Here is a 27766-nt window from a genome sequence, read left to right as displayed (position 1 = left end):
AAATAAATTTCTGAAATATCCCAAGCAAAATGGTGAACTTTGGCAGCCCAGTTTGGAGGCCCCCATATAGAAGTCCCTCAGGTCGGTGATGTCAGTGCCCAAGCTCACAATGTGGCATGAAGTTTCTGTCCACCTTGCAGGGGGATCTTGGGGATGCCAGGAATGAGGCAGGTAAGTCTTAACCTAGGGTTTTAGCAAATTTCTCTCCATTTTGGTTTGCAATGTACTCCTGGGTCTGAGTTGTCTTCAGATGGGTGTCATTGAAGCTGATGATCTCCGCCATATATTTACTGCAACTCGTAGAGTGTCACTCTGAGCCCAGGCTTCTGGCCCTCCAGCTCATGTTGCTGCAGTGAGAGACCAGAAATAAAGCATTTGTCAAACTGGGTGTGGTGGCGCATGTTTGAGTTTTGACTCGGCTGAGATGGAATCTCAATGTGTTTAAATTTGCATTTCCCACATGGCTAGGAATGCTGAACATTTAAGAAAATATTTATTGGTCATTTTTGTTTCTTCACCCCACAGTTGTCCATTCATTTCAGTGGCCCAGTTATTGACTGGCAGCTTTGTGATTTTGTTTAAAGGTGAGGGAGCACGCCTTTAATCCCAGCACTCAGTGGGCAGAGGCAGGTGGATCTCTGTGAGTTTGAGGCCAGCCTGCATCTACAGAGTGAGTTCCAGGAAGGACAGGACTACACAGAGAAACTATATCTTCAAAAACAAAAACAAAAACCAACCAAAAAAACCAAAAACCCAAAAACATTGCAGTTCTCTTTCTTTTTTCGAGACAGGGTTTCTCTGTGGCTTTGGAGGCTGTCCTGAAACTAGCTCTTGTAGACCAGGCTGGCCTCGAACTCACAGAGATCCGCCTGCCTCTGCCTCCCGAGTGCTGGGATTAAAGGCGTGAGCCACCAACGCCCGGCTTTTGAAACAGTTTTGAGATGATCTTACTAAGTAGCCTAGACTACATAGCCAAGGCTTGCCTAGACTCTGGGTTTGACCCAGCATCATTTGAAAAAGAAAGAAAAACTGAGACATAGGAGAGATGTGATTTTACAGGGAAGAGACTGTCCGCAGAAATGGTGACAAAGTCCTGTGAACCCTTAGGAGAGAAGCTTAGGAGCAGTCACACCCGAGGACCCGAGGCTCTTGAGAGAATGTCTGACTGCGGAGAAAGCCACCAGTCAGCTCTGAAGTAGAGCAGGGGCAGACAAGCCCAGCCTCCGAGGCTCTAACTTCAGGCCTGCAGTAGAGCAGGGGCAGACAAGCCCAGCCTCCGAGGCTCTAACTTCTGACACCAATTTAACCTGGAGCCATGTTTGACTCAGGGACTGCGGGGAGCCTTCCAACTCTGTCCACGCCACACCAGAATCGCCACCTCCTCTGACACGGGTTTAGGAAGCCTTGGCTGCATCTCAGTGGAGGGTTCTGTCTTTCTCTTTGGGTTGTGTACACTCTGAGGGTTGTTTGCCTTTGGTTTGCAGGTCCTGGGGACAGCTTTGGGCATGCAGGGAAAGTGCCTGTGCACAAAGCCACACCCCCAGGCTTTGTTTCATGGGCTTCCTCTTAGAGAATGAGTCTGAGGACAGCCAGCAGCCTGCAGAAACTCCAGGCTCTCTGAGCCACCTCGGCATGACGTGGAGCCTTGTGTGGGTTAACACTGAGGAGGAGGTTAGCATTGTTAACACTGAGGAGAGGACAGGAAGGGGTGAGAACAGCAGGAGTCAGGGAGGGCAGGAGGGGGGAGGTGTTCTCTGGAATGAAAGTACCTTTTCCCAGTTGTCATGGGGGTCTCTTGGGGGGGGGGGAGGCAGGAGGACCAGAACTTCAAAATCATCCTTGGCTACATAGTCAGTTTGGTGCTTGTCTGGGACAGATGAGATCTTGCCAAAAGACGGTTGGGGCAGAGAAGGGGGGAGACAGACAGACAGACAGACAGACAGACAGACAAGCTGCAGCTAGTTCAGCAGTTAAATGTTTGCTGAGCAAGTGTGAGAACTGGGGCTCATTGCCCTAGAAACCCATGCCAGTGCTGTGTGTGTGTGTGTGTGTGTGTGTGTGTGTGTGTGTGTGTGTGTGTGTGTGTGGAGTGTGTGGTGTGTGTGTGGTGTGTGTGTGTGGTGTGTGTGTGGTGTGTGTGTGTGTGTGTGGTGTGCTGTGTGTGTGGTGTGTGTGTGTGGTGTGTGTGTGGTGTGTGTGTGGGGTGTGTGTGTGTGTGTGTGGGGTGTTGTGTGGGGTGTGTGTGTGTGTGTGTGTGTGTGGTGTGTGTGTGTGGGGGTGTGTGTGTGTGGGGTGTGTGTGTGTGGGGTGTGTGTGTGTGTGTGTGTGGTGTGTGTGTGTGTGTGTGTGTGTGTGCGCTGTGTGTGTGCTGTGTGTGGCAGTCACCCGGAATTCCAGCCTCTGAAGGTGGAGACGGGATGCCCAAACCCAGCTGCTTAACACGATCAGTTATTTTGGTGAGTCTGGTTTGGGGTTGATTTTGAGAAACAAAGAGTGAAGCGTAAAATTGATTATGATCTAGGATGATTCCTGACATCAGCCTGGGGCCTCCACATGCAAACATATGCACACACACCCACACACACGTGCACTCACAAACACACACAAAACATATATACACACATGCGTATCATACAACAACTGTAAAAAGAAACAGTCACAGCTGGGCACGGTTACATGTCTGCAGAGGCAGGTGGATCTTGGTGAGTCTCAGGCCAGCCTGGTCTATACAGCAGGTTCCAAGACAGCAGGGGCAGTGTACATAGGCAAACCATGTCTCAAGAAAGAAAAAATGAAGAAAGAAATGAAGGAAGGGATAAAGAGAAGAGAGAGAGAGCAACACATGCTGAAATTAGCATTACCATACACTCTGTAACACTCCCAGGTATATAGCAAGGGGGCACACATGTACAGTGCTAACCATGAAACTAAATTATGGAGCCAGCCCGCATGCCTGTCCTAGGAGGAATAAGGAAATTGTGCGATATATGCATCGTGGCATTTCACTCAAGCACAAAGAAGAAAAGAAATCATGCCATTTGGGAGGAATGGAACGTCAGAAGGCAACAAAGAGTAAGCGGCCTAATGCAAACCTCTGTTGCAGCCTGGAGAGATGGCTTGACGGTGAGGAGTGCTTCCTAGCAACAAGTCCTTCTAATCTACTAGAAACTGGTTTCAAATAGCAAAGTCCTTCAGGTAGGTGTGGTGGCTCACAACTCTAATCCCAGCAGATTTGCTGCAAGCTGAATGCTAGCCTGGACTACACTGTGCTGGTGTATGAGATCCTAACTCAAGGGACAGAAATCTTCCTCTGAAAAGAACAAGTTAATGGACTGGAGACATGGCTCAGTGGTTAAGAGCACTGGCTGCTCTCCTAGGGGACCTGGGTTCAATTCTCAGCACCCACATGGCAGCTCACAACTGTCTGTGACTCCAGTTCCAGAGGATCAGCCACCCTTACACAGACATACATATAGGAAAATATTTAAATAAAATTTAAAATAAATTATAAAAAAGATAAAAGTAAAAATTCAAGTCTTACTTTGTTAAAGCAAATCCAGCAAGTTCTTAAAATAGGAATCCTTGAAATTCAGGAAAAAAAACAAACTGTGTTATTTTAAGGTGAACCACGTAGAACCATGACCAAACCAAAAATAGAATTTTCCTGCCACCCAGACATTCCTCCCTGTTAGCTCACTCAGTCTCAACTCTTCTCTCCACCAAAATTAACTAGGGATTGGCTTCCCTCATAGTAACCTTCAAACCCATCTTCTCAGAGCTTGATCATATCAGGGCCCCAGCCACTACCTGTAGGATTCTAGGCAGGAGCTCTACCACTGAGCCACACCCCCAGCCCCTCACTGGGGAATTCTAGGCAGGGGCTCTACCACTGAGCCACACCCCCAGCCCTTCACTGGGGGATTCTAGACAGGGGCTTTACCACTGAGCCACTCCCCTAGCCCCTCACTGGTAGATTCTAGGCTTGTGCTCCACTGCTGAGAGCCATACCCCCCCAACCACAGTGTGACATTTCAATACATATGCACAGCATGTCATGAGTAAATCATGCTGATTGGCACACCCATCACCTCACGCATATATGATTTCTTTCAGTCTGTGGGGGCAGGGAGGAAGGGATGCAGAGTCCCTTCCCCATGACTTTGCCAGCAGTGTCATCCAACATTAGAATTTTTTTCTTTCTTTTCTTTCTTTCTTTCTTTCTTTCTTTCTTTTTTTTTTTTTTTTGGTTTTATGAGACAGGGTTTCTCTGTTTTGTTTTGGAGGCTGTCGGTCCAGCCCGGCCTCGAACTCACAGAGATCCGCCTGCCTCTGCCTCCCGAGTGCTGGGATTAAAGGCGTGCGCCACCACCACCCGGCTAGAATTTTTTTTTAAGTAGTGTAAATTTAGCATCCAAGAGAATAAAAAACAGCTAATGTGTCAGGAGCTCACCGACTGCAAACACACGCCGGTGTTTCAGAAGGTACTGAGACAAGTGAAGACTTCACCATGGGATGGAGAATTATTTGTTATAGCCAATGAGAGCCACCCCAATAGGTGCAAGCAACCAGACCCACTTTCCTTCAGGCGTCAGGTGCACTATACTTGTCGTGTGAATCAGCTGCACTGAGACAGGTGACAAGACAATTGGGACCTCAGAGAAATCTTTACCTTCTTCCATTCCTTCTCTCTCCTTTTTAAAATTGAAGATGCATTTGTTTATGTATATTTGCATATATGCAAGCATGACAGAAGAGGTTATCGGATCCCATTGTGAGCCACCCTGTGGTTGCTGAGACTTGAACTCAGGACCTCTGGAAGAGCTGTCAATGCTCTTAACCACTGAGCCATCTCTCTAGTCCCTCCCCCTTTTTTTTCCTTTTGAGACAAGCACTCACTATGTAGCCCTGGCTGGCCTGGATGGAACTTTCTGTGGAGTAGACCGACCTTGAACTCATAAAGATCTGCCCAGGACTTAAGGCCTACACCACACCACCCCCACACTTGCCTCCCTGCCTTTCCTTTTTTTCTTAGTTATGTGTGTGTGTTTCTGTGTGTGGGTTTCTGTATATGAGTACATGTGCTTACAGATTCCAGAAGATAACACCGGATTCCTAGGAGGTGAAGTGACAAACATTTGTGTGCCATTCGGTAAGAGTGCCAAGCATTGGTGTGCCATAAACCCAACTGGGGTCTTCCGTGAGAGCAGGTGTGCACTCTTTTATTTATTTATTTATTTTTTATTATGCATACAGTACTCTGCCTGCATTCATATCTGCAGGCCAGAAGAGGGCATCATATCTCATTACAGATGGTTGTGAGCCACTATGTGGTTGCTGGGAATTGAACTCAGGTCCTCTGGAGGAGCAGTCAGTGCACTTAACTGCTGAGCCATCTCTCCAGCCCTGCAGGTGTGCACTCTTAAATGCTGAGCCATCTCCCTGGTCCCACCTGTCTTTTTCCCCTTTCTTTCTTTTCATTTTGAGAGATGTCTCATCCTGTAGCTCAGGCTGGCCCTGAGCGTCTACACCTCCTGCCCCCGCCTTGCCAGCTCTGGGCCTGGGATTGCAGGCTCTCCTATACCCAGCTGTATTATCCTTCTTTCACCATGCATCAGGATGCATCCACACAGAACGTTTACATGCCTTTGTGTGAATCCCCATGTATTACGTTCACTTACAATAGTTTTCATGTTTCCCAATAGTTCCACTTTAAATTTGTTATTATTATTGTTATTATTACGCGAAGTTTTTGCAGACACAGTCTACTTAGCCCAGGCTTGGCTCGAACCCCTGATTCTCTTGCCTCATTCCTCTGAGTGATTAGATTACAGGTGGGTGTGTAAACACCATGTCTGGCTCCTCTTTTTAGAAGCAGGTATTTCTGCCCCCCATCCCCACCCCGTGTGTGTGTGTGTGTGTGTGTGTGTGTGTGTGCATCTTCCCATGTGTGGAGACCAGGGGACAACTTCCCAGTGTTTTCTCCTTTCCCATGTGGTGCCAGGGATGGAGCTTAGGCTGTCTTGGCTAAAAGCCCCTTTGTCTGCCGAGCCATCATATCTGGCAGAGCTACCTTGTTTGTTGCCTTTTAATTGTCTTCATCCCCCGCCCCCCATGATGCTTATTGAACCTAAACATGAACTTCATAACAAAGTCGTCTGGTTGTCGGAGAAACGAAACCCTGATCACCCTGTCCCCGCTTTCTTTCTTCCCTCTTGTCGGGGGTGGCGGGGCCTTGACCGTCGCCTCTTCCTCCTTTCCTCCCCCTTCCTTCTGTTCTCGTTGATGATATCTGTAACGGCGTGGAGATGAGTTTGTGAACGACTGGGGGGCAAGGACCACAGTTCTCTTGGCTTTTATCCTTGGACTCCTGTTGCCACCTGGTGACCGTTGTGTGCAACAGCAGATTTCTAGAATTAGAAAAACCCCCTTGCTCCAAGCAGTAAACATGTAGCTCACACATTTTAAGTGGGTCAAGTATTCACAAGTAGCTTATTTGCGTCATTTTGATTGAAAGACATTGTCCAGATCTGCAGGCATCAGATAGCTTGACTGGTTCTCAAAGATCCCCATATGAGGGTCTCAGTCCCACCCCTGGGAGACAGCACTGGCTCTCAGGGACCAACACAAGACGGTTGGTTATTTGCTTCCACGCCTCAATTCGTGTGTCTCAGCTGAGTTCTTATTGCTATGAAGAGACCCATGACCATGGTAACTCTTCAAAGGAAAGCATTTAATTGGGGCTGGCTTGCAGTGTCAGAGGAGTAGTCCGTGACGTCATGGCAGGAAGCTCAGTGGCATGCAGGCAGACATGGTACTGGAGAAGGATCTTAGCATCCTGCATCTGTATCCCCAGCAACAGAAAGAGACCATGCATGAGCCATTGGCCTGGCTTGAGCATCTGAGAGCTCAAAGCCCACCTACAGTGACACACTCCTTCCAACAGCAAAGCCATAGCTCCTAATAATGCCACTCTCTATGGACCTATGGGGGGCATTTTCTTTTAAACCATAATTCCATGTCTTCTAAGAAGAGAGTATACATGAGGGAGGATGAGGGGAGGGTTCCCAGGATCCGTATTCCAGTTACCTCATCCAATGACACCATCCTTCAGGGACTGGTGACTGTGCCCGCCTCCGTGGTCTGGAGACAAAGAGAGGGACATGTGAGTTTCTCTGGATCATAAGAAATAGAATTGTCCCTCACTGTCATTTTTCATAGCTAAATTATTTTAAAATAGTTGTACGTGAATGGGTGTTTTTCCTGCACGTATGTCTATGGGCCACAAGCATGCCTTGTGCCTATAGAGATCAGAAGAGGCTTCAGATTTCCTGAACTGGAGTTACGGTTGGTTGTGAGCCATCATGTGTGTTCTGGGAATTGAACTCGGCTCCTTTTGAAGAGCAGTCAGGATTCTCAACTGTTGATGCATCTCCCAGCCCACGCGCGTGCGCGCGCGCACACACACACACACACACACACACACACACACACAAATGTAATAAAAAAGACACAAATATTCTGTGCACCAGCCCTACAATTCTTCCTACTTTGTGTTGAGTGGGTCTTGATTACAGGATTTAAGAATAAGAATACATCTAAGAATCCAGAGGCAACCAGTGCAGGGAAGGAATCAAGGAGACACGGCAGGTGAACTGCTGAGGGACTCTGCCATGAAGGACAGCTTCCCAGAGCATCAGGGCCCGGCACCACTGGGAATCCTGCAGAGCCTTCTGAGATGCACTGTGGTCAGGGCACTGTGCAGACGCTCATCTCTAGGTGTTCATCCGTTTCCTTTCCAGACTGTTCCTCTGTCATTCCGTATATGGTCTTTTGTTTGTTTGATTTTTTTTTGAGACAGGGTTTCTCTGTATAGCTTTGGAGCCTTTCCTGGCACTCTCTCTGTAGACCAGGCTGGCTTCGAACTCACAGAGATCTGCTGCCTCTGCCTCCCGAGTGCTGGGGATAAAGGCATGTGCCACTGGTTGACAACTTTTTCTCAGCATACTGATTGTCCAAATTAACTGAGTTTCCAGAGCCTTCCTAGGATGCTGCCAGAAGTGACCAGAAGGAAAGATTTCCTGAACTCCCTACAGGGGTTAGGTCACAGGACACTGACACTTAAAATTCGAGGGACTTGAAATAATGCACCTGACTCTGCTTTTGTTCCAGCAGCAATCGTAACAGAGCCCCGAAGAGTCTAATGTCTAGAAGAAAAGTTTTGGATGCCTACAATTCAAACGACTCCTCTCTTTCAAGGTTTGAAGCTAGGCATGGTGGCTTTTGCCTATAATTCCAGAATTTGAGAGGTTGAGGCAGGAGAATTGCCTCCTGGGTTACATGTAACGACTTCTAGGCTAGCCTGGGAAAGAAAACTAAGCAAACAAAAACACAAGAAACCCTCAAGGCTCAGGGATCTACGCAGGAGAGGAGGCAGAAAGACTGTAGAGCCAGGAGGGATTCGTGACAAGGAAACTGTCTTCAGGCACAGCATGACCGATGCACAAATGAACTCAGTGTCTGTGCAGCACATGCACAGGGCCTGCACAGGTTCAAGCAAGACAAGTCTGCACCTTGAGAGGGCAGGACTAACCGATGAACTATCTGTAACTATACCTGCTGCCAAAGGAAAATCCAGTCTTCTCCAGCGGAGTCTCACTGGGAAAACCCATCAAACCTCAGGGCAGGCCACATGCCCAGCTAAGCTGCCCAAAAGAAAGAGAAGTCAATGGTATTCTTGTGAACGTTTGTTTTATTTTGCAATGTTCTGGGATTTTTTTTTTTGTCTGCAGGCACCCCACTCCCCATACACATGCACACAGGTGCACTACACACACATGTAAATGAAAAAAAAAGGGGGGGGGATGAACCACACTCACTCAATAATTGCTACCGTCACGGGCCATTTGGAACTTCATGGGATTCAAAGAGAGTTCAGCACTGGTGAGGAACAGGATCAACTCAGGCTCATTAATTACAGTAAACATATTTAATATTCTTTAGACTGACGTCTGGTACTATTTAAAACATAAATCTAGATGGGAGGTGATAGTGGACGCCTTTAATCCCACTACTCAGGAGGGTGCAGCATGTGTTTGAATTCTAGGCCACGGTTTCACTATGTAGTCCTAGCTGAGCTCCTCCTAGCTCAGTCTCACGGACACCCAGGCTTTGCCTGTCCATTGGCTGGCTTAAAGGGCATGTGCTACCACCTCCCGCCAAGTTGGTTTTCACTAGATGAACTGCCCTCTCTATTATCATGGCAATGTTCTTCGTCCCCATCTACCTCTGCTTGAAAATCGACTTGAGTCTTCTCTTGACTACTGTGGAGAGGGTCACTTTGAATCTGCCAGAGTACTTATCTTTAACATATTTTCTGTAGCTAACACATAGTTTGGTCTGATTTATTTTCAAATCTGACAATCTATACTTTAGGCATTTGGGCCATGTATAATTCGTTTAATGCGATTAGCGGTCTTAGCAGGAACGTGTCCTGTCCTGAAATTGGTTTCCTATCATGTTCGAGAATGAAAAAAAATTGTGTAAATATGAAACAAGAAAAGTGACTTGGAAACTTCAACAGTGTCGTGTTACCACAACAGTAGACTTCTCTGAAGTCTGATGTTACCTACACTGGTTTAAAACCAGCCAATCCTCTAGTTCAGTCTCTTCAAAGTCATCACGGACCCTACCCTCGTGGCACAGCGAGGAGGAAGCCTACCGCGGGGGTGTCGGGCAAAGCGTAATCAAAGCAGTTGTGTCCGGATCTGATTTTACCCCAGTTCTGCACCTAAACTGTACTCTCCATAGGCGAGATTACAAACTACCTGCGGAACCCGGAAGTGCCTTTTGATCACACGAGGGCGCCGCCCCTTTAAGCGCGCACCCCCGTGGGAACTCCCACAAGCCTCTGGGGCAGCTCCCAGACCGGCTGGCCCGCGTTGCATGCCGGGATCTCGCTGAGCCGCAGAGCGCCCGCCTTCCGCGAGTTCAGGACCCCGGGACTACGTTTCCCAGGAGCCACCGCGCCGGACGTAAACCATCAACTTCCGTTGTCCTGGCGGCGCTCCCGCGGACGGTCAGAGCTCTCTGGTGTCGTACTTGGCTGAGTGAGGACTGTGCTATGTGTGGGTGAGTGTGTGTATCTGTGTGTGCGCGTGTCTCTGTGTGCGTGTGTGTGACTGTGTGTGCGTGTGTGACTGTGCGCGCGTGTGCGCGTCTCGAGCTCTCCGGTGCCGGTGTCCCCGCGCTCGTCGCTCTCCGCTCCCGCTTCCTCGCCGTCACGGGGCTGAAGCAGGGGACCAGGCTTCAGGAGCGAGAGCTCAGGGACGGAGTCTGGGGGAAGCTTTCCCTGAGCTCCACACTTGAGCTCGGGCCGAGCACTGGAGGCCGCCAGCGTCCCCGAGGGTCGCCCAGGAGGGCGGCTACTTGTTGCGTCCGTAACTTTCTCAGAGCTGTGGGCACCGTGAGTGTCGCGGGAAGGGAAGGGAGTGCGCTGGGGTGTGTGGTCTGGGGTCTCACGAGAGCTCGCTCAGGCTCCCCGAGTCCGCCATTGTTCAAAAGGAGGGAGGGACTGGAGCGGAGTGCGAGCATCATTGCTGCACACCCAAGATTCAAGAGTGAGTGGCTCCTTCTTTGTGTTTGAGAAACGAGGTCGTAGTGTTAGAATAGCGTTGTCGGTACGTGAAGACGGAATGCGTAAATCAATGTCTCCATCCTTGTGTTTACATTGTCTCCCCCTTTCCACTCAATATTCATAGAATCGTTTCAGAGATCCTGACGCCTTCTCTCTACAATCAGTCCGTTTCCCCAAGGTGTTAGAGGTAGGGACCTCCAGAGGTTAGTGTTATGATAAAGCTTGAGGGGGAACTTGCGTGGCGGACCTTAGCGGATTCCATGGAGGGTGAGGGTGACCGAGGTGGAGGGACAAACATGCCCAGCAGACAGAGCTTAGTGAGAAGTTTCATTAGAAATGGAAGGGGTGGCGGAGGAGGGCGGGGAGGGGGATGCAGAGACAGAAGACAAGACAGGAAAAGCCCTGTCTGCCCCAGGGAACAGCGGGAAAGAGCAGTGGGGAAGAGCATCAGGGCAGGGTCTTCCTTTTGAAGGGGTCCTTTGCACCTGGGCTGACCAGGGTACTGGCTGAGTACATTCTGCCAGGTGACAGGGGCAGCCCAGCATAACGTCAAAGCCTTACAGTTAGCCTTACGGCTTCCAAGCTGTGATTTGCTAAATCGATTACTGTATCGATGACATACATCAAGTGGTCTTTGACCTTTTAAGGCCTTCCTTTCAAAGCAGGGGGAAACATGGAGGTGGTAGGCGATTTCTAATCACGATCGAGGATTTTGGAAAGTGACAGCACAGAATTTGGCATCTTTGAGGGCTGGTGATTTTCAGGGTGTCTGTGGAAACGGGTGTGCGATGCTGTGGTTAGACGTGGGGATGTGGATCTGTGGTGTCTGGTTGGAATCTTGGTTCTGTCCCCTTCTGGCTCTGTAGCCCTGTCATGAACCTTAGAGTGACGGTTGTGAAGCCTGTTAGTGCAGTGCCAGCTGTATAGTAACGGCCTGATGTGTTTTAGTTGTTGCTTTGTGTGGTCATTTGGGGTTCATTCTCTTTAGTTTTCTGTAGTACGAGGGAAGGTTAGAAATTACTGGTTGTATTTTTACGAAATTGAATGAAAAGAAAAAAGTCTTTTAATCCCAGCACTGGAGAGGCAGAGGCAGATGGATCTCCGTGAGTTCGAGTCCTGCCTGGTCTACAAATCAAGTGCCAGGACAGCCTCCAAAGCTACACAGAGAAACTGTGTCTTGGAAAGAAAAAACACAAAAAACCAAGAAGAAGAAGAAGAAAAAAGAAAACAGCTAGACGTCATGGTGCTTACTTTAAGTCTCGGCACTGGAGAGGCAGATGCAGGAGGATGCTTGTGAACCAGTGGTCGTCACAATGAGACCCAGCCTCAAAGTCAAGAAGGAAAAGAAAGTGGATGTAGTAGAGCAGACTTTGTTTAAAATTTGAGATAAAAGGTTTTTTTTTTTTTTATCCTTGTGGGAGGGGAATTCAAGACCGGATTTCTCTTTGTAACAGTCTTGGCTGTCCTGGAACTTGCTGTGTAGACCAGGCTGTCCTGGAACTCACTGAGATCTGCCTGTGTCTGACTCCTGAGTGCTGGGTTTAAAGGTGTGCGCCACCCCTGCCAGCTGGATGAAATTTCTTGTATTGTGTAAAGCACGTGGAGTCCTGATGTCCTTTGGGATTGCTAAATCTACGTGCCACATTTTTGTAGTGTGTGCATTTGATATCTACTGAGTCTTGAAAACCGTCAGTCACAGTCACTGTATTGCTTGAGGTATCTGGAAGTCGTGTTGTGTAGCTGAAGTTGTGCAGCCCTTGATCGGCGTCTTCCCAAGTCCATTACGGATCCCCATCTCTCACTGTCAACCGCGACGCTGTGCGTCCAGCCTCAGACACTCATAACCCCATTACCCACCTTTTACTTGTTCCTGTGAGATAGCATCTTCAGATTCTGCATGGAGATCATGGGTGTTTGTCTTTGGAAATCATGGAAATAGGGAAATCAATGGTACCTCCTGTGACAGCATGTTTTGTAACTAATACTTTAGAGGCAGGGGAAGGTGGATCTCTGAGTTCCAGGCGAGTCTGGTGTGTGATGTGAGTTCTAGTACAGCCAGGACTACACAGAGAAACCCTGTCTCAATAAACAAAACAAAATAAAATTCACTGTTTAGTAAATACAACCTGAGCCATAATCATAGATGAGCGAAGGCAGTCAGAGGGTGTTCCATGGTGTACGACTCCATTTACTAAAAGCGGGTACAGAATGCTGAACACTGCCTGAGGATTGCAGCTGCAGACCCTCAGCCTTGCTGTGCCTCACTCAGCCCTGAGTGTTCAGAGGAGTTACCGTTCAGTTGCCGTCTCCCTGTCAGCCCTGAGGGTGGGATTCCGGTGGGAAGATCTGCTTACGGTTGGGGCTAGCTGCCTGTCAGAAGGAACGTGGGGTCCCCCCTGCTGGCATCTTCTGGGGACTTCTCGGCAGGCGTGCCTGTGCTCTGCATGTCCGCACTGAGTCCTTGTCAGTGGCTTGTCTGGGTTGGGACAGAGTCGGCTTGTGTGGACTCCTGTCTGCTTCTGTTTGTGAGTGGGTGGCTATGAGCGGTGGACAGGAGTGTGTGAGTGCGGATGCCTGGAAATAAACGTGGTCAGTGAAGCAATGCTGAACCGAGTCAGTCTGGGAACATCAAGTGACAACCCAATGAAGACTGTCTTTTTGTCCCCCAGGGGAGGACCCTGAAGAAGAATGGCCAGCTCTGGTTCTCAAGACATGGTCTGTGTAAGTTACGTTCTCTCTTTACATAGGGTGACTTTGAGGTTAGGTGACTCTGCTGTCTTTCTCTCGTGAAGCTTCCCCAGGACCCACAATCCTCCAGCCCAGGCTGCCCTGTTCCTCTCAGTGAGGGTTGGAAGGTCAGAGTACTTCCTGTCTGCCTCTTTCCCGATGCTTCTGGAGTTTTCTGAGTGCATCCCTGACCACCTGCTGTCTGCTTGGTCTGTGGTCAGGGAGCAGTGTCCTTGCAGTGGGGGCCAGAGTCCCACAGGGAAGCAGGGTCTTTGGGGTTCAGAACGTTGAGGTGATTCACTGGGAATCCTGATTGGCATCTTTGGTGTGTTCAGGCTGATGACACGGGTTTGAGAGTGAATGTCCTGGGTGCATGTGTGTGAGGAGATGACCTGCTTGAGGGTCTTTAAGAGAGAGTTCAGTGGTGAGGGGGACAGGTCATCCAGGCTGCGATTGGAGGGGACAGCAGTCTCCAGAGTTCAGGGAGACCTGAGACACATCATCATCTTGAACGCAGTCAGGCGCCTTGAGCGTTTCCATGGCTCCTTTCCCACTCTGGAGTCCTTTACCTTCTGTTTCTCCATCTTGAAGAGGCTTCCACAATTTCACTCTGCTGTGTTTGTGGTTTCAGGGCTCAGTGACATTTGGGGATGTGGCTGTTGACTTCTCTCAGGAGGAGTGGGCCTGCCTGGATGCTACTCAGAGGGTCTTCTACAGGGACATGATGTTGGAGACCTACAGCAACCTGGTCACAGTGGGTAAGGCCATCTGTCCGCATGAGTGGGGGATGTGTCCTCTACACTGTTGGCTTTCCTTATTCTGAATGAACAGACAGGGCCATCTTTCCTGTGGTAGCTGACGCTGGGCTTGGTGGCCCATTCCTGTCATTCCTTCACTCAGAAGGCTGAGTCAGGAGTAATTGTCAGTTCAAAGTCACCGACAGATATATAGTGAGTTCCAGGGTAGCCTTGTCTGCAGATGGGGCCCTGTTTCAAACAAAACAAAGAAAATGAAATCAATAAGTATATAAAGCAATAAATATAATTAGGGTTGGAGAAGTAGCTTGGCTGTTAAAAGAACTAGTTGCTCTTGCAGAGGGCCTGGGTTTATTCCCACCAGCATAAGGTGGCTCAGAACCATCTCTACTCGACGGCCAGTGGTTCTGATGCTCTCTTCTGTCCTTCATGGTCTCCATGCATGTATGTGGTGCTCAAATATACACCTACACGTGCACAAAATAAAGTCAATTCAAATAGGTAGAATTTTAAAGCTGTAACTGAGCTCCTCCTTCTTCCCAAAGGAGTAATGTGGGGTTTCCTTGGGTGAAAACAGGGGCTTCATGAAGCACCTACCTTTTGTCCACACCTTGGAGATCCTTTCAGTGAGCTCTGGGTTCAGAGAGACCCTGTCTCGAAAACCAGAGTGGGGAGCAATCAAAGATGGCACCTCACACTGCTCTCTGTCCTGTTCACACACACATGCATGCATTCCTACACACGCCTGTGCACACACCCTCATAAAAGCATACATACCTTGTACATCCATGCATACACAACTAAATGAAAGAGTCTTTATGTTTCACTTCGTAATGAATCAATAGGATTTGATTCAAAACAGAAGTCGACCCATTCTGTTTCCCTCAAGAAACATATCCTTTACCCGCTTTGTTGTGGACGTTTCAGGCTGTGAATTTGTCTGTTTCATTGAGAAAATCTGAAAGAATGAGGTGTAAATGTGAAAGAAGTTAACTTAAATCACAATAATGCTGATACTTTTTATGGTTGGGGATGTGACTCAGCGGTAGAGCACTGCTCAGCATGCCCAAACCCTCATTCCATCCCTAGCATACTACATACATTAATGGAAATTAAAAAAATAATGGTTTTGTGTTACTGTAGGTCAGACGGTGTTCAGAATATTTGAATATAGTGTTTAATCTCAGTATCAACACTATCTAATATGTCAGTAACTCAGTCTAAATTATTATTATTATTTCTTTTTTTGTGGGGACTTTGGGCTTGCTATGAAACCTAGCTGGCCTTGAACTTCTTGTCTGCCTGTTTCCATCCCCCCACCCCCCAAGTTTTATGAAGTGCTACCATGCCCAGGTTTTTTGTTTGTATATTTGTTTGTTTTTGTGATAGGGTTTCTATGTGTAACAACCTTAGTTTTCCCTGGAATTTGATTTGTACGCCAGGTAGCCTGGAAACCACAGAGTTCTGTCTGCCTGTGACTCTCGAGTGCTGGGTATAAGACACTTGCCAACACGTCCAACTCCATACACAGTTTTTTTTTTTTTTTTTAAGATTCATTTATTATATATACAGTGTTCTGCCTGCATGTGTCCCTGCAGGTCAGGAGAGGGCACCAGATCTCACTACAGGTGGTTGTGAGCCACCATGTGGTTGCTGGGAATTGAACTCAGGACCTCTGAAAGAGCAGCCAGTATTCCTAACCTCTGAGCCATCCCTCCAGCCTCCCCCATACACAGTTTTTATGGTAGGAAAATTGTACATAGAATTGAATGGTACCTGACTAAATAAATGACTTTCTTAGTGAGCTGCAGAGATGGGGTTTACACTAGACAGTGTAGCCTAAGGGTTCATGTTCTCACCCAGTATATATACTTAATTTCCTCTTATGTGACAAGCCCTGATCTGTATTTCAGTGAGATTAAAACAGCTCGTTTCTTACCCAGGTGTCTTCTACTTATCTGAAGTCTTTCCTCAGTATTATTTTTAATATGGTTTTTATCTGTTAATGCAATATAAGGGGCTTGCTAGGCAACCTAGACTGGTCTGGTTCATTCCTCCAGCTGCTGGGCTCACAGGCATGGTCCACCATGCCAATTTGTAATAAGTCTGTATTTTTAAAATCTGCACAGACAACACAGGGTGGCGCACGCCTTTAATCCCAGCATTTGGGAAGCAGAGGCAGGCAGATGAAGTAAGTTCAAAGTCAGCCTGATTATATATCAATTCTAGGACATCCTGGGATAACAAGAGAGAGGGGGTCTCAAAAACAAACAAACAAAAAACAAAACCACCCAGAAATGTCTGCATCATGTGTCCCTTTTTTCTTTCTTTTAAGTGGGAAGTTCCATCTCCAAACCCCACCTGATCACCTTATTAGAGGAGGAGAGAGAGCCCTGGATGGTGGTGAAGGAAGAAACAGACAGCCCCAGCCCAGGTGAGTGACAAGTCAGGGCTCCAGCACTGCCAGACACAGCGTGGTCGGAGAGTCACCTCATGCCTGACACTGGGTTGACACACTTCCTTCAGAGCGCCAAGACCACAGCCAAGACCTGGGAACGAAGTCACGGTCATAGCAAAAGCTGTCACGGGGGCTTCTAGTTCATGAGTCACTGAGTCGTTCTCATCTCCTCCCTCTTACTGGGGCAGTTACCCTCTTTCTCATTTTAAATGTATTTTATTGTTGGTTGTGTGTGTGTGTGTGTGTGCACATGTGTGCAGGTACCCACAGAGACTGTCAGCTCCCCTGGGGCTGGAGTTACAGGTGGCTGCTGATACTTGAACCCAGGTCCTCTGGATGTGCAGTCAGTGATCTTAACTGCTGATGCAGTGATGAGATACTTTGACACCAGTGAAGGCAGTACTCCAGTGAGGCCCAGCAAGCATTTACATCTGTGTCTTCATAGTCACTCTCATCAAGGTGTGATGGAGTAGCTGGTGCTGCTTTCTCACTGCAGCACTGGGGAGCTGGAAGAGGCGGATCTCAGCCTGCTTTATTTGACATGCTCCAGGCAAATGAGAGACTATTGCTGCGGGGGGGGGAGCTGGGGAGGGGAGGGGGCGCATCCTCCAGCAGCACAGGACCCAAAGGGAAATCCACAGCATCAGCACTACTAAGACTTTTTATCTGAGGGGTTTAAGGGTAAAAGACACTCACATTCTCTCTTGATGATTTCCTTCTTTATTCTCTATTCTTTTTCTGTGTTCTTTCTACTGTATATTTTTCTTCCTTAGCTTAGCTATCCAAAGCTTTTCAGGCAATACAGGAATTACAATGTGGTTACATTTTGTTTTTCAAGTGAATGATTGCAATGAATATAAACCAAACAGTAAAAAACAGCATGGTTTCCATATCCTTTACATGACTAAACATTTTATGTATTACAGGTGAAAAACAAGTTATCCCAAGAATCCATGTACATTCATACACAAGCAACTTGTAGATTATATGTGTGGGCAAGCAAGATATTCTCATTCAGGTCTCTTACTGGCAGGCTATGTTTTACAGTTACAAAGAAAGGGCCGCTGGGCGTTGGTGGCGCACGCCTTTAATCCCAGCACTCGGGAGGCAGAGGCAGGCGGATCTCTGTGAGTTCGAGGCCAGCCTGGTCTACAGAGCGAGTTCCAGGCCAGCCTGGTCTATAAGAGCAAGTTCCAGGACAGCCTCCAAAGCAATACAGAGAAACCCTGTCTCGAAAAACCAAAAAACCAAAACCAAAACCAAAATAAAAAAAATCCCCACATCTCCCAACATTAAGGTTAAAAGAAGGTATGCATGTTGTTGTGTATATATGTATATGTATACAATATATATATATATATTTACATGTTATATACATATACATACAGATATATGTATATGCACACATATATGTGTATGCAGGCATTCATAGAAATATAAAATGAAAATAAAGGAGTCATCAACAACAAAAACCTGAATAAATTGCAACAGCAGCAATAACCCACCCAAAATAAAACAGCTGAAAATAGTAAATGAACTAATTGATAACATTCTGCCTCATGTGCTGTGTTTATATCTACAACCAGATGTTTAAACACTTTTTGTCAAGCTGTTTGATTATAAGTCACTAATTTGACACTTGATTCTAAGTATTTCGTGCATCCAATGGTAGGGTATTATCCACAACAACCTTCCATCAACCCTAGTTAATGTGACCAACCTGTTATTATCACACTAAGAAAATTATTTCTGGGGGATCTGTACAAATTCAGTTTTCTTTCTGGGTTTTTCCCATTTTGATGGACATTTTTGTTTTGATTTTAGTTTTGTGAGCATTTCCTAAATATATTTATTATGTTTCCTTCATCTCTTTTTATTCCCATTTTTACTGAGATTAGATTTTTTTTTCCTTACAGAATATATGCTGCTTATGACTTCACATCCCTCTGCTAACCCAGTTTCTTCCCTCCTATGTGGATTCACCCCATTTCTCTCTTCTTGGAAAACAGACATGTTTCTAAGGGATAATAATATAATAAAATAAAATAGGCTAAAACAAAAATAACACATTGGTGTTGGACAAAACAAACAGAAGGGATATCACCCGAGAAACAGACACACACTTGTTTGCACACTCATGAATCCATACGAACACTAACCTGGAGGCCATAATGAATTTATGTGCAAAGGACTTGGTGCGGGTTGGGTGGTGTCGGCCCTAGGCATGCCGCCTCAGTGTCTGTGGGATCATAATAGGCTTTAATTACATTGATTAGCGGCCTTGCTTTCTTGGTGTCTTCCTTCTCTCTGGCTTCTACACTGTCTCTTCCCACCTCTTCTTCCACAGGGTTCCCTGAGTCGTGATGGGAGGGATTTGATGGAAACATCCCTTTTAGGGCTGACTGTCCCAAGGTCTCCCATTCTTTGCATAGCATGTGGCTATGGGTCTCTGTATTGTCCTAGCTGCTGCAGAAGCAGGCTTCTCTGATGGTGGCTGAGCAAGGCACTGATCTGAGTATAGTACAGTGTCATTAGGACCCATTTTGTCTTTGCTTTTGCTTTCTAAAACAGTAGTATTTAGTTTTACCCTGGACTGTCTAGTCCCAGGTTCTTGGTCACTCACTCATTCAGTGTTGAGAATGGGTTTCATTTCATGGAATGACCCTTATGTCAAATCATGTATAGATTGGTAACTTCCACAAGCATTGTGCCACTATGACCCTAGCTTCTCTTGTACACAGGGCACTATTGTTATTCCAAGGGTTTGTGGGTGGCTTGGTGTTTATGTTTCTCTTTTGGTAGTGTGCATAAGTACCTTATTATACCAAAGATCTGGAACAGGGTTGAAGACTCAGTGTCAGCAACAGCTTGACTTCTCTGTGTTCAGTAAGTTGAGTAGGTATTGTCTTAAGCAATGGGCCTTCTCAGTTTATGGAGAACAATCTGTTGTATGCTTTTTGGTGGGGATGGGGGAGAGGGGAGGAGGGGTTCCCATGGTGCCCTTTTGGCCAACAACTCAATTAGATGTAAGCAAACACTGGTACTGGAAGCTCATTTGGTGATGAGATTAACAAGTGGGTCTCTGTTTCCCCGTTATTTGGAATTTCAGTCAGATAGCCTTCATATATGTCTATAGTTTAGGAAGCTTCTGTTTTATTAGATTTCCATACTACTCTTCAAATGACCCTTAATTTTAGCTGACTCTCCTCATATTTTCTCCATTGCCCCACTCTCCTCTTTCCCCATTTGATCTTTCCCAGACCCCCTCCCATCCATCCATTACTATCCTATTACTTTTTCTAATGAAATTTATGTGTCACCTTAATAATTCTGTTGACAAATATGGTTGAGCAACTGTTTCTGGTAGGATGAGCTGTCCTAGTACAGCTGGATTTTGAGATGATAATCTTCCTGAGGAACCACCACTCAATTCCCATAGTAGCTGTACGAGTTTCTATTCCTACCAACAGTGGAGGAGTGTTCCCCTTTACTCCACATGCATGAGCAGTCACTTGTTTTGTTGATCTTAGTTATTCTGACAAGTGTAAGGTGAAAGCTCATAGTAGTTTTTATTTGCATTTCTTTGATGTCCACGGATGTTCAGCATTTCTTTAAGTGTTTCTCAGTCATCTGAGTTTTCTCTTTGAGAATGCTCTGTTTCGATATTGACTCCATTTTTAATTGGGTTATTTGTTTTCTTGATATCTAGCTTTTATGTAGTCAGTAGACTTTCAGGTACTCTAATGAAGAAGTATGGACAGAGTGGACAATCTTGCCTTGTTGCAGATTTTAATGGTATTGAATTTCTTTCCATTTAAGTTGATGCTGGCTATAGACTTGCTGTACACTACTTTTATTATGTTGAGGTGTGTCCCTTGTATCTCTAACTTCTCCAGAACTTGTATCATGAAGTGGTGTTGAAAATTTGCCAAAAGCCTTTTCTGAATTTAATGAGATAATCCTATGGCTTTTGTCTTTCTGTTTGTTTATATGGTGTATTACATTTGTTCATTTATATATGTGAAACCAACCCTTCATTTCTGGGCTGAAGCCTACTTGATTATGGTGGATGGCCTTCCTGATGTTTTCTTATATTTTGTTTGCAAGTACTAAAATTTTTTTCTGTGTTCAATGGGGAGACTGGTCTGTTATTCCCTTTGTTGGGTCTTGATGTGGTTTGGGTATCATGGTGCCTGTGGCCTTGAAAAGGGGATTGGGCAATATTCCTTCTCTTTCTCTTTGAGGAATAATTTGAGGAATATTGGCCTGAACTCTCCCTTGGAAGTTTGATAGAATTGTACACTGAAACTGTCTGGCTCTGGACTCTTATTGGTTGGGAGACTTTTAATTACTGATTGCATTTCACTAGGAGTTACAGGTGTGTTTAAATTGCTTTTCTTTTTTTTTTTTTTTTTCGAGACAGGGTTTCTCTGTATTGTTTTGGAGTCTGTCCTGGAACTCGCTCTTGTAGACCAGGCTGGCCTCGAACTCACAGAGATCCGCCTGCCTCTGCCTCCCAAGTACTGGGATTAAAGGCATGCGCCACCACCGCCCGGCTAAATTGCTTTTCTAATCTTGATTTAACTTTGGTAAGTGGTATTTATTGAAAGAATTACCAATTTCTTTTAATTTTCCAATTTGTTGGAATATAGGCTTTTAAAGTATGTCCATATGATTTTCTGGATTTCCTTGGTGTCTGTCTTAGGGTTTTATTGCGGTGAAGAGACACCATGGCCATGTAACTCTTAGAAAAGGAAGCATTTAATTGGAGCTATCTTACAGTTTAGAGGTTTAATCCATTATCTTCATGGCAGGAAGCATGGTGGTGTGCAGGCAGACATGGTGCTATGGGAGAAACTCTGATTTTTTTTTTTTTTTTTTTGGTTTTTCGAGACAGGGTTTCTCTGTATTGTTTTGGAGGCTGTCCTGGAACTCACTCTGTAGACCAGGCTGGCCTTGAACTCACAGAGATCCGCCTGCCTCTGCCTCCCGAGTGCTGGGATTAAAGGTGTGCGCCACCAACGCCCGGCTGAAACTCTGATTTCTGTATCTTGATCCACAGTAGCAGGAAGAGAACTGATGACCCAGTAGGTCTGGTTTGAGTTCCAGAGACCTCAAAGGCCCCCTGCATGCCAATGACACAACTCCTCCAACAAGGCCACGCCTCCCTACAGTGCCAGTCCTTATGAGCAAGCATCCAAGCACATGAGTCTAGGAGGCCTTTCCTTTCCAAACCATCACTGTGTCTGTTGATATTCCTTTGTCATCTCTCATTTTCTTCCTTTGTATCTTCTTTTCCCTCCTTTTAGTTACTTTGGTGAAGGGTTTGTTGGTCTTACTGGTTTTCTCAAAGAACAACCATTTTATTTTATTGATTCCTTATAATTTTTTTGTTATTGTTGTCTCTATTTTACTAATTTCAGTCCTTAATTTAATTATTCCGTGCCATCTATCCTTTTGAATGTAATTTTGTCATTTTGTTCTAGAGCTTTCATGTGTGGTGTTAAGCTGATGGTATGAGATTGCTCTAATTTTTTTACAGTGGCAATTACTGCCATGGAATTTTGCTGGGATATTTTTAGCGTTAGCATATTCTTTCATGGAGATAGCCACTTCTTCTATCATGCCTTCAATGTCTGAGATTCCCATCTCTTGATTTCTGTTGGTGAGGCTTGCCTCTGAGCTTCCTGTGTGAGTCCCTACACTTCTCCCTTCCTGACATGGCTCAGTTTAAGTTCCTCATTGATTCCTTCCAATGTTTGTATTCCATAGATTTAAGGGCTTCACTCATTTCCTCCTTAATGACCTCTACCATATTTATAAAGGGCTTTGTAGTGCCTTTTTCTTGTGTGTTGCAATATTCAGGTCCAGCTATGGTAGGGTTGCTGGACTCCAATGCTGACATGCCATTGTTTTTAAGCTGGCATTTAGCCATCTGGGTTTGGGACGATTGTAATTCTAGATGCTGGTATCTGGTCATGTCTTTTTTTTTTTTTTTTTTTTTTCGAGACAGGGTTTCTCTGTGGCTTTGGAGGCTGTCCTGGAACCAGCTCTTGTATACCAGGCTGGTCTCGAACTCACAGAGATCTGCCTGCCTCTGCCTCCTGAGTGCTGGGTTTAAAGGCGTGTGCCACCAATGCCCGGCTCTGGTCATGTCTTTGTTGGGTGAGAGTTTTTGTTCTTTGGCTTCTGTTCTTAGGAGAGTGTGGTAGCTGTATGTTTTTGGTAGAAAATTTTTGGGGGATCCTGACAGGTGTGGCCATGGGGGTTCCAGGTAAAATGTGTTTCTAGGTATTGGGAGCTGACACAGGAATGGGGTTGGGCTAGGTGGGTGTTGATGAGGAGGTCCACAGAGGAAGGAAAGTACATGTTGCACTAGGGTCTGCTTAGTGCCCTGGGAATAGAGGCAGAAAGTGAGGAGAGGTCACAGGAAGTACTCTGCTACTGAGCTGGGGATGAGACTGGGTGGGGACTGGACTTGGAGGAACAGAGGGAGAGGTGAAGATCTGCAGGTAGCCCACCCGTTTCACTGAGTACTCTAAAGACTGGGATACAACAGTTCATTTTTGGGCAGACATTCATAACAGGGCCATCAGGTTAGGGTTGGCTTTTATGTCCCCTCACTTTCAAAAACCTTCACTGAAGGGTGTGTGTTTCCAGTAGTATGTAAAGAGGCATATAAAATTATTTCACTATACTTACTTATAATCTTGTTAAGCAAACATACCTTCCCATTTCTAACCTGTCCAACTTTTATTATTGCTGCTCAACTTGCTCCTGTTCACCTTATCAGAAACTATGCTAGAGTCTGACCATTCATGTAAGGTGTGTGTGTGTGTGTGTGTGTGTGTGTGTGTGTGAGTGAGTGAGAGAGAGAGAAATAATGAATTTCTCCTTTTCTTTCAGAATTGGAGTCATGTTATGAAGCTGAAAGTATATCTTCAGAGAATCATATGTATAGTACAGATTTACCCAAGCAGACCATAAAGCAATTAAGTAAAACTTTTGATCTCCTGGGCTCCAGTTTTAGTAATGGCCTCAACTCTAGTACATTCAAGGGATTACAGAGTTATCAAGGAGATGCTGATCAGAAGATTAGTAACAAGGAAAAACTGCCTACTTACACCTGCAAAACTCTGACTCACAGTATAGAAAAAGCATATGAATGTAAAGAGTGTGGGAAATACTTTGGTTGTAGTTCAAATCTTATTCAGCATCAGAGTATTCATACTGGAGAGAAACCCTATGAATGTAAGGAATGTGGGAAAACCTTCAGACTCCACCAACAACTTACAAGACATCAGAAGTCTCACAGTGGTGAGAGACCTTTTGAATGTGACGAGTGTGGAAAGGCCTTTCATCTTCCCAACCTGCTTAAGTACCATAAAACCATCCATTCAGGTACAAAACCATTTGAATGTGAGGAATGTGGGAAGTCCTTCAATCGTGTCTCCACTCTTTTTCAACATAGGATCATTCATGCTGGTGTGAAACCGTATGAATGTCATGAGTGTGGGAAAGCCTTTAATCGTCGCTCAAACCTCATGCAACATCAGAAAATTCATTCTGGCGAGAGACCCTTTCAGTGTAAGGAATGTGGGAAGGCCTTCACTGTCCTGGCACAGCTCACTCGGCACCAGAACATTCATAGTGGAGAGAAATCTTTTGAATGTGAGCAGTGTGGAAAGATATTCAGTAGCGGCTCATACCTTGCACGACACCAGAGTATTCATACTAGTGAGAAACCCTTTGAGTGTAATGTATGTGGGAAGACTTTTAGGCTTCACCTGTATCTTTCTGAACATATGAAAACTCACACTGACGAGAAACCTTTCAAGTGTAAGCTCTGTGGGTCAGCCTTCAGACGTAAGTACCAGCTTAGTGAACATCAGAGAATCCATACTGATGTGAAACCCTATCAGTGCAAGGAATGTGGGAAAAACTTTCGCCGACGTTCAAATTTTACTGAACATCAGAGTATCCACACTGGAAAGAAACCTTTTGAATGTAAAGAATGTGGGAAAGTCTTTAGACTTAATATACATCTCATTCGACATCAGAGATTTCATAGTGGTGAGAGACCTTTTGAATGTAAAGAATGTGGAAAGGCTTTTCATTTTTCCAGCCAGCTTAATTACCATAAAACCATTCATACAGGTCAAACACCTTTTGAATGTGAGGAATGTGGGAAGTCCTTCAAGCGTGTCTCTAGCCTTGTTGAACATAGGATCATTCATGCTGGTGTGAAACCGTATGAATGTAATGAGTGTGGGAAAGCCTTTAATCGGCGCTCAAATCTCATGCAACATCAGAAAATTCATTCTGGTGAGAGACCCTTTCAGTGTAAGGAATGTGGGAAGGCCTTCACTGTCCTGGCACAGCTCACTCGGCACCAGAGCATTCATAGTGGAGAGAAGTCATTTGAATGTGAGCAGTGTGGGTCAGCTTTCAGACTTCAGTACCAACTTACTCAACATCAGAGAATTCATACCGATGTGAAACCTTTTCAGTGCAAGGAGTGTGGAAAGGGCTTTATTCGTGGTACAGGCCTTAGAATCCATGAGAGAATCCACACTGGTGAAAAGCCCTTTCAATGTAAGGAATGTGGAGAAGCCTTTCAATATCATTACCAATTTCTTGGACATTTTAGAATTCATACTGGCAAGAATCCTTATGAATGTACACAATGTGGGGAGTACTTTACTCGTGGAGGAGATCTTAAAGTACATCAAAGAATTCACACTGATGAGAAACCTTACCAATGTTAAGAATATGTGAAGCCCATTAGTTGAAAATCAAGCTTGGTTTGACATGCTAATATTCATATTAATAAGCCTTATGATGTAAGGAATGTGTAAAGACTTCAGTAATTTTAAGATAGCCTTATATTAAAGAATTCATTATGGTGAGAAACCCTATGAATGTAAGAATTGGAGAAAATGTTTTATTTTTTTCAGCCTTTACTGCACAGTGGAGAATTCATACTGGTATGAAACTTATCCATGTAAAACATGTGGAAAGCCCTTCAATTTGTGCTCAGGCCTTCAACATAAAAGAATCCATGCTGGTATGAAGCCCTACCAATGCAAGGAACGTGGGAACGTCATAGAATTAGTTCAGCTCTTAAGCCTCATCAGAGAGTCCTTATAGGTCTGAAACCCTGTGAATGTAAAGAATGTGTGGAAGCCTTTATTGTAAGTGATGAGCCTATACAACATCAGAAAATCCATCATCCTCAGGAGTCCTGTGCATGTAAGGAAGGTGAACAAATTTTTTTGTTTGTTTTTGTTTTAGTTTTTTTTTTTTCGAGACAGGGCTTCTCTGTATTGTTTTGGAGGCTGTCCTGGCACTCACCCTGTAGACCAGGTTGGCCTCGAACTCACAGAGATCCGCCTTTCTCCGCCTCCCGAGTGCTGGGATTAAAGGCATGTGCCACCAACGCCCATAATAAGTCTTTGTATGGAAATTTTACTGCACATCAGAGGACTCATTGGCAAGATTGTGATGGAAAAGTATGTGGGAAGAATTATAATTTGCCCTATTGGTCAACATCAGAGTATTCGTATACTCATGATGCTGAGAAATCCTCAGAGAATGAGAATGTGGGAAGGCTGTTATTCATGATGCTCTGTTGAGAGTATCCTTGACTGTCAGAAGTATAGGGTGGCCATCATGTTCTTAATTTACTCTCATCTTGTTAATTCTATAAAATTAATTCAAACAGTACTCAACCAACATAGGGAGAGCAGGATTATTTGAGGTACCTTCCTTGTCATCATTAATATCTCATGGCTCCTGTGATATTAGGCACAATGTTTACTTTCTGCCTAATTTGTTAATGACAATCACAATACCAGACAAAGTTGTAAAAGAATATTTGGTTCCTGCCTGTGTTCTATAAAGTGGCTTTTACAGTGTTCTTGCTTTTATTGCCATCCCTGTAACTGACATGAAAGCAAACTGTATTGCAGGTAGCTTAGAGAAGACTCATGCATTCCTATACCATTCAGCTTTAAGTATCTTCCTTCTGGGAAAAGAAGTCTGATAAAATGTATATGAAAGGATTTTTATTGAGAATCCATTCCTTAAGTATTTTTTTAAAAGATTTATTTATTACATATACAGTGTTCTGCCTACATACCAGAAGAGGGCACCAGATTGAATTGTAGATGGTTGTGAGCCACCATGTGGTTGCTGGGAATTGAACTCAGGACCTCTGGAAGAGCAGTCAGTACTCTTAAACTCTGAGCCATCTCTCTAGCCCCATTCCTTAAGTATTTGTGTAGAGAACTTAAAAACATAGCTGTTAATGAATAAGTACTTTTAAAAGGGGTTCACTACGTAAAAATTTCAAAAGGTAAAACTAATTTATGCTCTGTCCATTATTAAGATAAACATACATTTGTGACATGACAAGACAGTACAGGGTCTCCTCTGTTATATAGTCTTGCTGAAGCCATTTTAGGGATGAGTAGAATTTGATTTCTGATGAAGACTCTCATTGAAAATTACTGAGCTCTGTTATCAGAACTAGAGGTCAAGATTCCTCATTTAATTTATCTTGGCTTCTGTCAAACTGTCTGCATGTGCGAACTTCCCTCTGCAGCTAACTGCTTATTTTGGCTTCTGTTAAACTGCTTGCTCGGGCAAAACCTCTTCCTGCATTTGCTGAACAAGATAACAAGATTTTTCTTAATAGACACTTGAGGCAGCATTGGGGGCCCCACTACCAGATTGTAGTCCCAGCTGGCAGGAATAAAGACTTTCACTTGGCTATAGACTCTGAGTGGTTTTCTCTGGTGACCTCCCAATAAAACATTAACAAAATAGTCAAAATTGGCTGGGTGGTGGTGGTGATGGTTGTGCAAAAAACCTTAATCCCAGCATTTGAGAGTCAGAGGTAGGTGGAGTTTAAGCTCAGGCTGATTTACTGTATTTAGGTTTTTTTTTTTTTTTTTTTTTTGGTCTTTGGTCTATTGAGGGCCCAACACCCAGCTCTCATTCTTACTTACTGGTGTACGATCTTAGCTTGGCCTGATTCTTGTCAGCTTTTCCTAACTTAAGTTGTCCCATCTGGGTTTTATGTTTATCTTTTCTACGTTCTCTGTGGCTTGAAGTGTATCTGGGTGGATGGCCCCTGATGTCCTCTGTCTTTTTTTTTTTGTTCCTTGGGCTCTAATTTCTTCTATTTAT

The 27766-nt window shown here is 45.2% G+C and overlaps 1 protein-coding gene and 1 long non-coding RNA gene across 7 annotated transcripts in view; one reads left to right on the top strand and one right to left on the bottom strand.

Moving 5' to 3' along the window:
* LOC110339369 overlaps positions 1–9882 on the bottom strand; it is a 9915-nt gene extending 33 nt beyond the window's left edge. Inside the window, exons 1-6 of one of the 2 annotated variants that reach the window (XR_005872694.1) lie at positions 9719–9882; positions 8877–8937; positions 8614–8702; positions 7087–7140; positions 3542–3581; positions 1–347 (exon numbers count right to left, since the gene is read on the bottom strand). The exon at positions 1–347 is cut by the window's left edge and continues 33 nt beyond it. This is a non-coding gene — a long non-coding RNA (uncharacterized LOC110339369). Of the gene's footprint in view, positions 348–3541; positions 3582–7086; positions 7141–8613; positions 8703–8876 lie in introns of both variants that reach the window. The other variant, XR_005872693.1, reaches the window with a different exon arrangement.
* Positions 9883–9996: 114 nt separating this feature from the next.
* Positions 9997–27347, top strand: LOC101832247 (zinc finger protein 60-like). Of its 5 annotated transcripts, none has more exons than XM_040734450.1 (5): positions 9997–10075; positions 13303–13354; positions 13992–14118; positions 16451–16549; positions 23480–27347. In XM_040734450.1, the coding sequence occupies exons 2-5, from the start codon at positions 13322–13324 to the stop codon at positions 25339–25341; spliced, it is 2121 nt and encodes a 706-aa protein (XP_040590384.1). In that variant the 5' UTR covers positions 9997–10075; positions 13303–13321; the 3' UTR covers positions 25342–27347. The 5 variants fall into 5 exon arrangements, with proteins under 5 accessions (XP_040590384.1, XP_040590381.1, XP_040590385.1 ...); XM_040734447.1 differs by having other exon boundaries at positions 10027–10106; XM_040734451.1 differs by lacking the exon at positions 23480–27347 and adding an exon at positions 18490–18635 and having other exon boundaries at positions 10027–10106.
* Positions 27348–27766: the final 419 nt, after the last annotated feature.

Source organism: Mesocricetus auratus, unplaced genomic scaffold (assembly GCF_017639785.1).
Source record: "Mesocricetus auratus isolate SY011 unplaced genomic scaffold, BCM_Maur_2.0 Super-Scaffold_100038, whole genome shotgun sequence".
NCBI lineage: Eukaryota > Metazoa > Chordata > Mammalia > Rodentia > Cricetidae > Mesocricetus > Mesocricetus auratus.
This window is presented reverse-complemented; position numbering and strand designations above follow the sequence as displayed.

What these genes read in the sequence shown, in the direction of transcription:
- LOC101832247 (XM_040734450.1), top strand. Translation starts at nt 13,322, where the DNA reads ATGGCCAGCTCTGGTTCTCAAGACATGGTCTGT. An exon ending in CAGCAACCTGGTCACAGTGG is followed by an intron (nt 14,119 to 16,450) that starts GTAAGGCCATCT and finishes CTTTCTTTTAAG; the next exon opens with TGGGAAGTTCCATCTCCAAA. An exon ending in AACAGACAGCCCCAGCCCAG is followed by an intron (nt 16,550 to 23,479) that starts GTGAGTGACAAG and finishes CTTTTCTTTCAG; the next exon opens with AATTGGAGTCATGTTATGAA.